The sequence below is a fragment of the Papilio machaon genome, chromosome 20 (genome assembly GCF_912999745.1).
Source record: "Papilio machaon chromosome 20, ilPapMach1.1, whole genome shotgun sequence".
Lineage (NCBI taxonomy): Eukaryota > Metazoa > Arthropoda > Insecta > Lepidoptera > Papilionidae > Papilio > Papilio machaon.
In genome coordinates this window covers 794,707-809,664 of record NC_060005.1, presented here as the reverse complement: position 1 = coordinate 809,664, position 14,958 = coordinate 794,707, and the positions used below count along the sequence as shown (strand labels likewise).

The 14,958-nt window shown below is 32.3% G+C and overlaps 3 protein-coding genes across 3 annotated transcripts; 1 reads left to right on the top strand and 2 right to left on the bottom strand.

Moving 5' to 3' along the window:
- Positions 1 to 401: 401 nt before the first annotated feature.
- Positions 402 to 2,721, bottom strand: LOC106714668 (conserved oligomeric Golgi complex subunit 5). Its single transcript, XM_014507768.2, has one exon. It carries the CDS (start codon positions 2,640 to 2,642, stop codon positions 402 to 404), a length of 2,241 nt encoding a protein of 746 aa, XP_014363254.2. The 5' UTR covers positions 2,643 to 2,721.
- A 4,440-nt stretch (positions 2,722 to 7,161) lies between these two features.
- On the bottom strand, positions 7,162 to 11,510 carry LOC106714669 (GTPase HRas). The gene is made up of 2 exons (XM_014507769.2): positions 10,835 to 11,510; positions 7,162 to 8,097 (listed from the first exon to the last, which is right to left on the bottom strand). The coding sequence occupies exons 1-2, from the start codon at positions 11,228 to 11,230 to the stop codon at positions 7,918 to 7,920; spliced, it is 576 nt and encodes a 191-aa protein (XP_014363255.1). The 5' UTR covers positions 11,231 to 11,510; the 3' UTR covers positions 7,162 to 7,917.
- Positions 11,511 to 11,742: 232 nt separating this feature from the next.
- LOC106714647 lies at positions 11,743 to 13,379 on the top strand. Its single transcript, XM_014507747.2, has 3 exons — positions 11,743 to 11,927; positions 12,020 to 12,149; positions 13,278 to 13,379. The coding sequence occupies exons 1-3, from the start codon at positions 11,833 to 11,835 to the stop codon at positions 13,377 to 13,379; spliced, it is 327 nt and encodes a 108-aa protein (XP_014363233.2). The 5' UTR covers positions 11,743 to 11,832.
- The last annotated feature ends 1,579 nt before the right edge of the window (positions 13,380 to 14,958 follow it).

Here is a 14,958-nt window from a genome sequence, read left to right as displayed (position 1 = left end):
TTTTAATTAAATAATATTAAATTTTTTGCTGTTTTTTGTTCCAATATATTTTTTTCTAATTTTAGTGACTAAAAAAAGACCTAATTTTCTTTCTACAATGAATTTACTTGTTAAAAAGACTTTATTTAGGTAAGTTGCAAAGTATCTTACTAATATTATAAATGCGAAAGTTTAGATGGATGGATATTTGTTTGAAGATATCTCCGGAAAAGCTCAATGGATCTTGATGAAATTTTACACAGATGTAGAATATAGTCTGAAAGAACACATAGGCTACTTATTAGGTTATTTATTCCGCGCGGACAGTCGGGGGCAACATCTAGTATAACATAATAATATTAACAAATTATAATAAATTTAATATATGTTATATACAAATATAAATTAAATTAATTTTATTCTTACACTTTGAAATTATTCCTACCATCTTCTAAAAGTTGTAACAGCACTGGGTATACTTCATCATATGTTGCTATTTGATTTTGTCTGACATGGTTCTGGTATCTCTGCAGTGCACCGGCCACAAATTCCAGCCTGTCCCTTTCATTCCTATGAGAGTCGAGCCACTGCATTAACTTCTGAATGTTCCAACCCGCACAAGTATGTGGAGCAAGCAGTTGTGGTCCCGCAAAAGAAAATAGAAACATCATTACAATAGAATAAGGTAATAAAGCACCTTCGCACTGACTTTTAGCGATCTCTTGGGGTGACTTCTCTAAAAGAAATTGCAACGCTTTCAGTTGTCTATAATGATCACCCAGCTCTGTTATATCATTCACTAACGGAGACAGTGCAGTCTCTAATTGTTTGCAGTCAATTTGTAGTTTTACTCGACCGAATTTCGTCAACGGTCTCGTATTACAAACATGTTGTATGAATCGTTCAACGCATGCCTTCGATATGTTGATACAGCATTCATTAAGAGCTGACTTCTCTTGAAACATTGACAGATAGATGTCTCTACATCGAGACACAAATTGCTGTAGTTCCTTCATGTATGGTGAACAGGATAACGATTTTTTATTTGGATCATCAGCTCTAGTTAAATCTGGCTCATCATGCATAGTCATTAATATTATAAATAGCGAGTTTTTAATAGATTCAGCAAATAACTGAAGTATTGGGCTGCTCGATATATCTTTAAGACTATTTTGGACTATTTGTATACTCTCCTGTGGAAGCATGGAGTTCATGTTAACAAGGACTCGTTTAATTTGTGAAGAGAAGTAATACAAGGAGTTGCAGAGATCTGCATTCTTCTGCTGTGAGCTTGTCGGTGGTTCTATAATCTGTGCAACATCACTATCCATAGACATTCTCTGCTCAGCTTCCATGTTCATCTGCTTGATGCTCTTAGCGACACTAGTAGCTAAGCTGATACTCAGCTGTTTGTCACCTAGTGATACACTCAGAGCCTCCGCTATAACCCTTATAGCATTGTCAATCTGGTCCATGGTGGGTACTTGGTTTAAATGCCACATAGTTCTTGCTGGATCTAGTAATTTGCCTAATGATTTGGATAGGAAAGCATTCTCCCACCTGCTTAGGCTAGCACGATTCATTTCTAAGTCTTTGCATTTTAGGCGAACAATTAAATCATTGAAACACTTTAAGAGTTTAGGAAAGTCAATTTCCACAGATTGGTTGACATTAGATGGGCTTTTCTCCAGCTCGGTGCTGAATATTGTAGACAGTTCTTTCCAGAAGTTTTTCAATATGTTCCGGAAGTTTCCGATTGCATGAAGCTCATTCACAACATTCTGTAGCATTATGACTTTGGTGCAGCTATTGTAAATGGCAATTTGAAACTGTTTATCTATGTTATCCCATAGTTTTATTTTGAAGTCATGTGCATTCATTATATTGGCTTTGCCGGGGGCTATACGCCCAGAACTTGACTTTTTTACTTCAATAGAAACCATTTGTACATTAAGAGCTGTACTGATCTCCTTTTTCAAGTCACTGAGCATACTATCAACAGTTTTTTTTATCTGTTCCTCGGTACACTGCAGATTGTGGAACACCTTGAAACATTGAAGGAGTTTTGCTTTGTCTCCACTTAACAAGCTTGATTGCAGTAATTCTGTAGCATTGTTTAGTAAATCTCTCTTCCTATGATCAACTTGTTTTAATACTTCATCTAACAAAGTGATACCTTCAAAATTGTAGTCACTAATCAACTCATTTAACTCAAACAATATAATAGCCTCTTTAGGTGGGTTATCTTTAACAGAAGACAATTTATTCCATAATATTAATATTTTTGATGCATGGCGAAGCAAGTTACACACAATTTGCACTCTCTCCAGCATCATTGTTTGCTTTTCAAGCGCGGCGTAAGGCCCATGAACACGATCTTTTAGTTTTTCGGCACCTCGTAACAAATTTTGTACTTGACTTCTAACAGATTCTAGCATAGCTTCTAAATCTGAAATGTGGCTAGCTTGGGTCAAGAGATCGTTGTGTTTATCCAGTACTTGTTTTTCCAAGCTTTTCGTAAGTTTTTCGATGCCTAAAGCTAGTTTGCTAACTTGATCGCTGACAGATATATTTTCCCCGATTATCGGCTTAACAGAATCCACAAGAAACTTGCTGTAAAATTCATCATTTTCTATTTCCACGCATACATCCTTTGGGTCCATTTTAAAGCCAATATTTGTAACAATTTTTTAAAATTACTTTAGACTGCAGTGCTGCTGTTTGTTTTGCTTAAGACAGTGACATGGCACGTCATATCTGTCATTGTCAAATTCACTTTTTTTCCATAATAAAGGCACTAGAAGATGCATCATAAGACATTATGCACTTACGTGATGATATGATATTCTTTTATTTGAAGAAAAAAGGTAAAAATCTATAAAAATTCATTGTTTCTCGCAAAATGTTCTGCTTTATTGTCTTTGGTCCTTTTGAATGTAACCGTAGTTCTAAGCAAAGTTCTTGTAAGGAACAAAAAGTTACTGCATCTACCAATTCTAGTGTATCCAATATACCTTACTTACTTACTCCGCTGGCGCAGCGACCCAAAGTGGGTGTTGGCCTCCGACACAAGAGATCGCCAGAGTCGTCTGTCCTGTGCCTTCTCCTGCCAGTCCATCGCTTGTAGCTCCAGCAGGTCTAGCTCTACAGCGTCTCGCCAGCGGTATCTAGGTCGGCGGTCAGTCGGGGTCCCGAGATACGCTGCTTTGGCAATATACCTTATTCAGATGAAATTATCTTGTTGTTTCAGTATCATTACAGTAGGCTTGTGCCGCTGCTGCTGTAGTCAACGGACATCTGTCCGCATTGTCGTCTCATAAGCGAAACAATATTTCATTGTTACAGGAGATAGAAATCCATACGAGTTATATTTTGTGTGAATGTTTTTTTTCGCGAATATACAGCTTAAATGGCTACAGTGAGGGAGCGAGGTGATTCGGTTGGCTTTCTCCGAAGTATCATAGGGTTCAGTCAAGTTTAATATACGGGTCATGTCGTTTGCAAAATGGGTTTCATAATTGAAACAAATACGTAGATCATGCCAATTTATTAAATTCATTTAGCACGCACATTTGTGCTATTTTTACAGAATTAATCGTCACGTTAAACCTATTAACAAACATTTGTGCTTTAGCAATAAAATTATCATTATTTTAACGATACGAAGTATTTTAATTATTTCGTAATGCACAAGTACACAGGTAAAATAGTTTCCTAAATAAGAAAATATAAAAAAAACTAAAAAGTGAAATTACGATGGCAATGTAAAAAAAAATAACTTGCATGGCAGCTACGTGGATCAAATTTCACTTACATTATTTATAACTTAACGAAATAAGATTTGATTGAACTTAAAACCTAGGAATTTTTAACGTATTTTATTTCACAAATTCGTTATATATTTCATTGTACGGCATAATTTTATAATCTTTTTATAATTATGTAATGACGACGTGATATACTTTATTTTTTAAGAACAGTAGAAAAACTAACAAATTACATTAGCATAGTTAATATATATTAAACTAATTTTGTTATAGAATTACATGTTTTCTTTTATTTTTTTAACTTCGATATATATTGCTAAACAATTATTATCAAATAATTTTAATTTACTGATATAAGTAGCGAATTATAAAATAAATGAATATTAATGATATAGGATTTTCAAAAAACATATTTTTTCTAACTGACCTGTATACGGACTTAGAGGTGTTTTTTTTTTTCAAATATAAATTGGCAATATAGTAAATTAAAGCTAGGAACATATTAGTATATCAGGCAAAACAACCTTATTCGCATAAGAAATATAATTCAATATATAATCACATAATTATATTACTTAATATTGTAGTAAAAACCAGATTTGACAGCTTTGTAAAATATGAAAAAAACATCTGCCCAAAATGTTATCGTAAAAGTTAATTACGTCAAAACGACTCTATACTATTAAAAAAAGTGGAGCGAGTAATATTTTATTAATAATATTTCTATCTAACTTTCTTGTAAGTATTGGCAACTAAATAAAAATTTCTATGGCTTTATTTTTGTACTTAAAAAAAAATTCGGCGGCTTTTAAACAATTCTGTAGATAACAGCACCAAATCGCTAATCATAGACTATATGAATACGCCAAAAAAGTACATCCCTAAAACTATCCTAAGACAAAAACTTGCATACAGTAGTTATTTCAATTTCTAAACTGTGCGCTTTGTATTTTAAATAGATTTTATATCCAAAACCAAATTTTATCGTATATCGAAGTTGAATAACAATCGATTCTTATTTACAACAATAAAAGCAAGCAATGCAATTACGAGATATAAAATTACAAGATTTATGTTAAAAAATAGCAACTTCGTTTCCCCAATTTATCATTAAGTTGTCATTAAGCGAGCCCCTTAATGTAAATTTCTCATACCTAAAGTTATAGACAACTTAATGAGTGTAACAGAAGAATATTTTAATGTATAAAAGATTTACATTTTTTTTTATCTGTAGATATATAAACTTTTTGCTACAGCAAATAAGTTTGAATTGTATATTTATCCAATGGACATTAGGGTATAGTTTTTTGGGGAACATCCTGTAGTTACTAGATACTCAATCGGAAAGAAAATGTATCCACTAGTTAACCAAGTACATTATGTTCAAAAAATGGTTAATTTTAATTTGTTATTACAAAAAAAAAACAATTTTATTCATAACATGTTTAGAATAGAAAGAGTAGTTTTTTTTTAATTCTAAAAAAACAGCATTGGCAGAACAAATAGTATCATTTGCCTATAATACATTAAGCTACAGTAGAAAATATTTAACGAGGTTATCTTATAAACTAAATTATTTATAAGAAATTGAAATCACTGCCCACAAAAGCCATATTAATCTATGTAACAAGTACATCTCTAACGGTTGGGTTCCGAGACCATAATCTCTGTATAAAACAATCCGTCATCTGTCATTATCTTTGACAAAACGAGGATTATTGGTCTAAGAAACCCACAGTTAAAATCATGAGAGTTACAGATGTAATTATGTTTTTCGGATGAGTTATACTTTACAGCATTTTGTTTTAATTCATTTATAAGAATCAATTTACAAAATTCGTAATCTTAATTGTATTTTTATAATTGCGTTAAACTATTGAATAATACAAAACAAATTATTTTTTTTTAATTTATAGACGAATTCATTGGAAATTAAAAATTACATTTGCACAAATCACTGGTTGATAATTTCATTTATTATCTATGAATTGATTTTGGAAAGTTTCAGTGTTTAAATTAAAAATACAAACATGTCTGCTTTAAAAAAGTGATTACAGCCTTATAAAAGTAACATTGTATTTACTATACATGCTGCCCTTTAATTTATTGGAACGAAGTTCCTTATCGCGCTTTGTGAAAGGGGGCTATACGGAAAAAATTCTTACGAAAAGTTGTCACGACACTTTTTGCTATAGTATGTTAACGATGAATGAGCGCTACTTCACCATGGCAACGACGTGATAATATATAACGAAAATTCATAGAAATAAAATGTACTTCTTGTGAAGACTTAAGTTTTTTATTCATAGAATAAACATTGTTTCCTTCACTAATTAATAGAAAGGAACTTCGTTCCATCCAGGTGTCCCTTGACACCTCTCAAGTTTTTTTGTAAAATACATATAATTTTTGTGCATTTTATAATTTTTAAAATACGTGACAGCTTAAATTTGAATTGGTACATGATCGTTATTAATTTTACTAATTACATTCTTACATGGCAACTCCATAATTTTTATATAACCTATAAAATTTTTGATTGCCATCTCATCTAGAATGTGTTGTGTAGTTAAAATAGACAAAATTTTTTCATGCTACATATTTCTCTGATAGTAATTAACATAATTATGTAATTCTCATATATCTTTCACAAATATACTTCTAATAACATTATATTTTTATATATAACATTTATTTTATTGTGATAATAGACATAAAATTATAGATGAAGTTTTTTTTAAATACAAATTTGACGTTTAATCCACAGTCATTTTGTATTGTAAATGGCAACACTGAAAAAATTTATCTTTGGAGAAAACTTCCGCATTAATTTTTTGATATTTTGTTATTATGTATCTTTGAATAAAGTAATCTTTAGCAATGATTTAAAACACAAAAATTGTTTTAAAATATTTGGACAGTACACTGAGATAAAAAAAAACTTCGGCAGTAATTAAGAAGATATTTGTGCATATCAAAGCCAATGAGTTTTTTTTAAATGATTGTAAAATGTATAGAATACAGAAAACTTAAGTCGAAACTAGTTTGTTTACTTGTATACCTTTAAATTAAAAGCTTTTGACACAATTAGACAGTAAACATAGTCACTTTAAAGCCATACTTGACTTGTTGCTTGCAAATTTTGACAAAAGTATTTTATTGTTTTGACAGTTTATATAAATTGTCAATTTTTCTAGTAGGTATAAATAATGATCAAGTTCAAACTCTGACTGTGACATACATATATTGAGAACGGCCTACAGCTTTAATTATTTATATATTTCAATCAATGTATAAAACAACTGACATTTCAATATTTCTGAACACAGCTTTGAATAATCAGATAAACTTGTTTTTTTTCCTTATCTATCTTTTTCTGTGCAAGAAAATGTTAGTAAATATTACGTACCATGCTTTATCATTTATATATATGCCATTAATCACATATTTTTTGTACAACATGGATTTTGTTTGGTTACTATGAGTGTGGTTGCCAAGTCTAAATATTCTTACCGTGGTTTTCTGAAAGCAAATTCTTCGTTTTAAACATATTGTCATCTCTGTTTTGTCAAAAATGACAGGGATGATAATATGTTTTGTACAGAGATTTTGGTTTCAAAAACCCACGGTTAGTCTTAACCTGAGTAATACTAAATCAGAGACAAAATTTTACTTTTGACAGAGTAACATATTTTAGTGATTCGGTTGACATATCGTTGTTTCGCTAGTAAAATTAGACAATCGGTCGAATTTTCGTCGATAGATTATTTCAAGTAATAAACTGTTATATTTACAATTGCTGTTGATAGTGATAGCATACGATTTTAAAACATTATGTTTGGCCAACTGTTTGTCCAGTCTACAGAACAAATTCTTATGTATTTTCCTACAGACATACCAACAATTGCACTTGATATGGCATTTACAACTTTATAGTGTATAAAACTTTCACCATGTGACAGATGAAAATACAACAACAATTTTTAAATTTCTACCACATCATTAACAATATTTCACAACTGGTATAGAGTATTGCCATAACATGGTTTTAAAACATCATATTCGAATAACTGTGTTACCACATAGAAAAAAGTTCACAAACCAACTGCAGTTATTTTTATAATAAACTGTGGAACTTGAAAGAGAATTTGAATTAACTCGTAAAACTTATTTACAACAGTTCACATTTGATGGGGCGCCGTGAACCCCCCTTGTTCCCTCTCCTATACTTCTTGCCCCTGCTCTCCTTGTCTTTGCGGATTTCTCGGACTAGGGTGTAAAAAGCATCATCAACCCCCATACGTGTCTTGGCTGATGTCTCTACGAAAGGGACACCGTAACTCCGCGCAACCTGAAAACCAGACACATTTTTCACTTTGTTACTGCACACATAATCTATGTCCTAGTATGCTGCAATAACATATTTTCTTGCATCCACTACACACATCTTCATAACGAAATTAATTTAATAAATATCTTGTTATCTTATCCACTAATTCCTAATACAAAGTCTGGTTTACCTGGTGTTCAGTAAACATTCATTCAGTGGTACATTATGTTACCTTCATAGTTATTTGACATCTATATATATAAAAGAAAGTTGTGTTAGTTACACTATTTATAACTCAAGAACGACTGAACTGATTTGGCTGAAAATTGATGGGGAGGTAGCTTAGAACCAGGATACGGACATAGGATACTTTTTATCCCGTTTCCTTTTTTTTAATTTCGCGGGAACGGAGTCGCGGGCAAAAGCTAGTGTTAGATACAAGAGTTCTTTTCTGTCCAACATACGAATCATTTTTTCAATGCAAATCAATTGAAACCCAGTTTTTATATTCCACAGTGAAGGTTTCAAAAAAGCACCGGCCACCTGATTTCATTTAAATAACAAGGCAACCATTGCCCATAGACATAAATAATAATTTAAAAGTTAAAAAGACAGAAGATGTGCAGAAAAAGATATTTACCCTTTCACGATTCCCTTCCCTTCCATATGACAAGTTTTAAAATATAAAGTACTACAACATGTCTAGTTGTAACAATGTGATACAAAAATATGAGTAACACTTAATGTGTCATATGTATTTTTACATAACAGTGACACATTATGATGATTAATTTATTATTATTGTGTTATATTGTTACATAAAAATAAAACTAGGAAGTTTATTTATAAATATATAACTATGTCTCCTATTTGGTTCAATTATCAGCCCCTCCCGGAGACAAAGTAACATTCAATTACACAGGTCAACAAAAATTTTTTTTTTTGGGTTTCTGTTCTCTTGCTTAAATTCTGATTCTAGACACTGAAAAACACTTAAATATTCATAAAGTTTGCTTTGATCTGATTTATGACGATAAGTATGATTTAATTCATTTCATAAACAAAAGATGGCAGCAAAAATTGTCCTAGTTTCTACAAAAGCAAACTTTAATCGGAAAAAAAATTTTTTTCCTTATTTTTGTGGTAGGAGAAACCAAAATTTAACATGTAGAAGTTAGACACAAAAATCGTGTTGACCGGTGTTATTGATATTGTTAGTAGAATAGTTAAAATATATGTGACAAACATATGTCAACAGGTTTTTGTCAGCTGCATACATTTTTGACTTTTTTGCTAAGTGTCACTTGCCATGAGTTTCTGAGATTAAAATGTGTGTGTATAAAACAATTCCTTTTTTTTATATCTTAAAGTCATAGGGTAGCAAATGAGTGAGCGGCCATCTTAATTCGCTAAAATTGCGAAGCAACCTTTACTCATAGACAACCGCGATTTCAGATGTATTGCTTACCTCTTATCAACAGAGGAGACGTACAGAAATAGTATATTCTCAATTTCTAGCCAATTTTCCTTACAAGAAAAGGGTGGGAAGGGAAACAGGACCAAAATTTGGCACTGTCATTTTCTTTGTCAGAACAGAGATAACATTATGTTTCAGATTAAGAATTATTAAAAACTAATTGGTGACTAAAATTTCACTATTTGTTGTAGGTTAGCATTGGCCAACAAGAGAGACTTCAAGCTGAGTTAGTTTGGTATAACTTAAATTGTATACAGGATGTTATTGATCCTGTAAATAAACAGCATCCTTTTGTTGACATTACTCCTCTTTTGTTACAACAGCTGTATATGTTTATATTTAAATTTTTTGTGTTTTTGATGATTTCATGAGTTATTACCACTGTCAGAAATTTAACTAAAAAAAAGAATTGTAGATAGAAATAGATTGATTGGTTGGCACATTTCTGACTGGTTGAATTTCATGTGGCTATGGCTGGCTAGTCCAGTGAATGGAGTTCAATCTCCCTAAGAGATGTAACTCTGATTTTTGAATGGGTTAATTTTAATAGCAATTTAATCTGGTCATGGTTCTTAAGGATACATCTTAGGTAGCAGATGTTTAACACAAAAACTTCGTAATGGTGACCTTTATTTAACAATTATTAAGAATTTACTTTAAACTAAGTTCCTTTAAAAATTTATGGACTTTTTGATAATTCATTATTTTTTGTAACTTTATTCTCATCAATAAGTTTTTTTAAATAATAAACTGCATAATTTTTTTTAAACCAAATACAAATATGTAATCTGTGGAGACTACCATATCAAGAAAATATTCTTATTTTTGAATAAAATTGTGTCAACAAAGTTTAATATGTTTCTTGTGTAAATGTTTGAAATTCCTAATCTTAAAATCTGCCTTAGTATGGATAAGAACAAAAATAACATTACAAAGTTTTATCTTGCAATGTTTTAAACTAAAGCTACCGACAGACACAAAGTAGTAAGTAGACTGTAGCATACAGAATCCAAAAACACCTAGTAGATCTCTAATGTAATAAAAACATCTGCAGACAATGGAAAGTATATTTTTTTTATAAAATTATGCACAAATAATCAAAATGAAAAAAAAAAATGCATTGCATAAAATTTAGCAAAATGGTTTGAAATATAATACTGGGATTATGTTTAGCCTTCATTTGTCAAAATATTAATGTCTCTTTGTAAAAAAAATAATTATTTATAGTAATGATGCTTGATACAACAGCTGTGATAAGGGATGTTGGTAAACAAAGCTTACCTCCCGCGCCTGTGTCATGTCCACCGCCCACGCCTGCAAGTCGCACTTGTTGCCCACTAGCACCATGGGCACCTCTTCCGCGTCCTTCACTCGCTTGATCTGCTCCCGGTACGACCCAATGTCCTCGAAACTCTTAGCACTGTTCACTGCAAACACCAGCAGGAAACCTTCCCCCGTCCTCATATACTGGTCCCGCATCGCCGAATACTCCTCTTGACCAGCTGTGTCCAAAATGTCAAGGAGACATGTCTCCCCGTCTATCACCACTTGCTTTCTATATGAATCCTCGATGGTAGGATCGTATTCGTCAACGAAATGGTTTTGGATTAATTGTATAGTCAATGCAGATTTACCCACGCCACCGGCCCCTACCACCACTAACTTGTACTCCGTCATCTTGTAACGAGATAGAAGGAATATTTTTTCGTATATCTAATGTCACTTGCACTACCAAACGACGCCCCACTGAGACGCGCCACACCTCTGATATTACTTACATCGGCATGGCTGTCACGACCTGTTATGTATGTTATTGCACTCACTGTACCCGTAAATCGGCTAATTAATGTATTATTAGAGGCAAATGCAATAAATAACAATGAGGCAGTTCACTCACCCTTTTTTACCACAGATTAAACAGATCTAACTTACACGTGACACAACAGATCAACAGAGTGCACACTCATGTAAATGACAAAGTGTTGTAAACTTTTGACCAACCAAATATAAACATTATTTGACGATAGTGAAAATGCATATAGAATTAAAGTAAAATTGTATTAATGTCCAATATTTTAGACTCAATTTTTTTATAACTGGCGCAAAATAGATAGCAAAGATAACTGACACCTAATAAAAAATAAGTTTGTGTCAAAGTTAAAATTAAATTTAACAAGGGCAATCATAAATTAAAATTATATATATCTAGGATTAAAATATTTAACGTGTTTGAAAACAGTTTAATACGATAGTTTGAATACATAATTACAATTTCGAAAATGTCTAAGGAAAAGGAAAATCCAGTAGAGGAAGAGGCGGAAGCGGAAGCTCTAGAAGAAGCGGGAATTTTAGAAGCAGATGTCGGGGCCCATTTGTTAGTTTATCTTTTTTCTAGTTGTAATAAAAATGGTGAAGACATGAAAAGATGTAAACACTATTTTAATAATTAATCTGTGTTTTAATTAGCGATCAACAATTGGCGTCCATTGATCCTCATCTCTCGATACAAATGGATCCTCTGGCGCACCATCATCTACGACCAGAAATGATGTTCATCCGCGAAGAGTTGCGTCAGGCCAAAATGCAGACCTTAGCGGTAAAAATATAGATCTAAATTTCGTATATAGTAGAGAACAGTGTCACATAATATAGATCTGAACTTCACATAGACAAACAAAACAGGTTAAATAGAATTCAAAGGGTGAATAGAAAAAAAGTGGAAAAGTGCTTACATTATCTTCTTAATATATATAAATCTCGTGTCACAATGTTTGTCCTCAATGGACTCCTAAACCACTTAACCGATTATTATAAAATTCGCACACCATGTGCAGTTCGATCCAACTTGACAGATAGGATAGTTTAAATCTCAAATTATAGTCGCAATTTTAATTTATTGCTAATTATTTCTGTTATTATTTGACAGTCACAATTATCTGTTAACTCCAAATGATTCTAACAGATGTCGATACCTTTCGACTGGGTTGAGTAAGTAATCAATAGATGGCGCTGCTATGGTAAATCTACGAACGTGTCATATAAGCTACATTTATTTTTATGTATATTTCATACCCCAATTAAGTTTTTTTTAACTGCGCGCGGACGGAGTCGCGGGCGACAGCTAGTATTATATAAGATTATATTGAGATTAAAAAAATAGTAAATAGTTGATTTACTAACGAAAAATTAAATAATACCATGATATAAAAACTACGTATTTCTAGTTTTGTGTCTATACCCCGGGATTTCTATTCACCATATTTTAGGGCACACATACTACACACATAATGCGTATAATATGTAACATAACCTTAATTAAAAACCTAAGAACTCCCACTGACTGATGCATTATAGATGAAATAGCCTACCTACACACACTACGTACTACTTACATACCTACATATATGAAAACAGACTTACATACGCGCGAAAAACATTGCCCTCTTGTCAGTCAGGTAATAATGACAGAGCCAATACTGATGTAACTCTAATGCAAATTTTATTTACGATCCTTCTGTTACGAAATCTCTGTTCTTTCTTAGCGATACGGAATTTGTTTTTTTTGCCGACTTCAAAAAGAAGGAGGTTATCAATTCGACTGTTTTTTTTTTATGTGTGTTACCGCGAAACTCCGACCCTGGTGGTCAGATTTTGATAAAAAATATTTTAATCGAAAGGAAGTGCTTGCAGATGAGTCCCATTTTTTTTTTATGAATTATTTCAGGTTCGTCGCGCTGCTCTGAAGAAACTTTTGGTAAAAGATTTTCTACAAGAAGACTGTGAATTGAGGAACATTGGCCTCTCTTACGCTTCTCCAGATGTTTAATGTTATTTGAAATGTTAATTAAAAAAAATTGTCTACTATATTATTTTACTTCAATTTAGTACATGTTTTCATCCCTTTTCGCTGCTATTTCTCTTCTGCAATTTGAGATTAAATCGTTCATAGAAATCTGTGGATGAGCGTACCTATATTATTATGCTCCTTTTTTACATAATCAGGCATAGTACGATTTATCGACCACCTAGGTAATTGCCTAGGTAATTACGTAAGAGCGTCGGTGGCTCAGGGATTAAGCAACTTGCAATCTGCAGGTTCTGGGTTCGAATCCCGCCATGTACCAATCTGTTTTTGGAGTTTTCGATTTATATATGTACATTTATACGACGTTCATAAGATGAAGGAAAACATCGTGATGTTGCACATATCTGAGAAGAAATTCAAAGATATGTGTGAAGTCAATCCGCACTTGGCCAGACTATGGCTTAGTCACCCCTAACTTAGGGTAGGCTCTGAGCCCCTCAGTGGGGACGTATAGTGAGCTGATGATGATGAGGTAATTGGAGTTATAATGATCTTTGTCTTTTAATTCATAAAACCTTTATTTGATTACCAATATTTGTATCTTTCGTATGAAGCTAAACATTTTTTTACTAAACAGTTTATTTTGGGAAAAATATTCAAAGAAAGCGGTCATTATATGCCCTATACGTGTCTGGCGGTAGTATTACATGGTCACTGTTTCCATTATACAAGAGATGATTTTGAAATAAAAATATAATTGTAAATTATTAGGTTTTTTATAATAAAAATAACATTCGTCTAGTAGTGATAATAAGATATACGATACGATAAAAACGATACGATAAGTGACATATACAATGATAGATTGACTTTGATATTACTAAAATTATAATAAACAATCTTCATTGCCGGTTAATCAGTAAAGAGATCAAAGTTCAACCTATGCAGTATTAAAAATAGGGATAATAGAAACAAATATAAAATACTAGCTTTTACCCGCGACTCCGTCCGCGCGGAATAAAAAAAAGAAAACGGGGTAAAAATTATCCTATGTCCGTTTCCTGGTTGTAAGCTACCTGCCCACCAATTTTCAGTCAAATCGATTCAACCGTTCTTGAGTTATAAATAGTGTAACTAACACGACTTTCTTTTTATATATATAGACTAGCTTTTTCCCGCGACTCCGTCCGCGCGGAATAAAAAAAATAGAAAACGGGGTAAAAATTATCCTATGTCCGTTTCCTGGTTCTAAGCTACCTGCCCACCAATTTTCAGTCAAATCGATTCAGCCATTCTTGAGTGATAAATGGTGTAACTAACACAACTTTCTTTTATATATATAGATATACTAGCTGTCGGTCGCGACTCCGTCCGCGCGGAATTAAAAAAAAAAAAAAAAAAAAAAAAAAAAAAACTGTAAATCTAAACCATTCTCGAATCTCCACGAACACACACAAAAAATTTCATCAAAATTGGTCCAGTCGTTTAGGAGGAGTTCAGTCACATACACACGCACACAAGAAATATATATATTAAGATATAGATAAAACAACAGAGAGCTCCTTAACAAACATAGTGCGTAATACGACCACTTTTTTTC

Bases quoted from the DNA above. Each gene is read 5' to 3' on its own strand.
- LOC106714647 (XM_014507747.2), top strand. From the start codon at position 11,833: ATGTCTAAGGAAAAGGAAAATCCAGTAGAGGAAGAGGCGGAAGCGGAA. The intron at 11,928-12,019 runs GTTAGTTTATCT...TGTTTTAATTAG, and splicing joins GCAGATGTCGGGGCCCATTT to CGATCAACAATTGGCGTCCA. The intron at 12,150-13,277 runs GTAAAAATATAG...GAATTATTTCAG, and splicing joins CCAAAATGCAGACCTTAGCG to GTTCGTCGCGCTGCTCTGAA.
- LOC106714669 (XM_014507769.2), bottom strand. From the start codon at position 11,230: ATGACGGAGTACAAGTTAGTGGTGGTAGGGGCCGGTGGCGTGGGTAAA. The intron at 8,098-10,834 runs GTAAGCTTTGTT...TCTGGTTTTCAG, and splicing joins ACATGACACAGGCGCGGGAG to GTTGCGCGGAGTTACGGTGT.
- LOC106714668 (XM_014507768.2), bottom strand. From the start codon at position 2,642: ATGGACCCAAAGGATGTATGCGTGGAAATAGAAAATGATGAATTTTAC.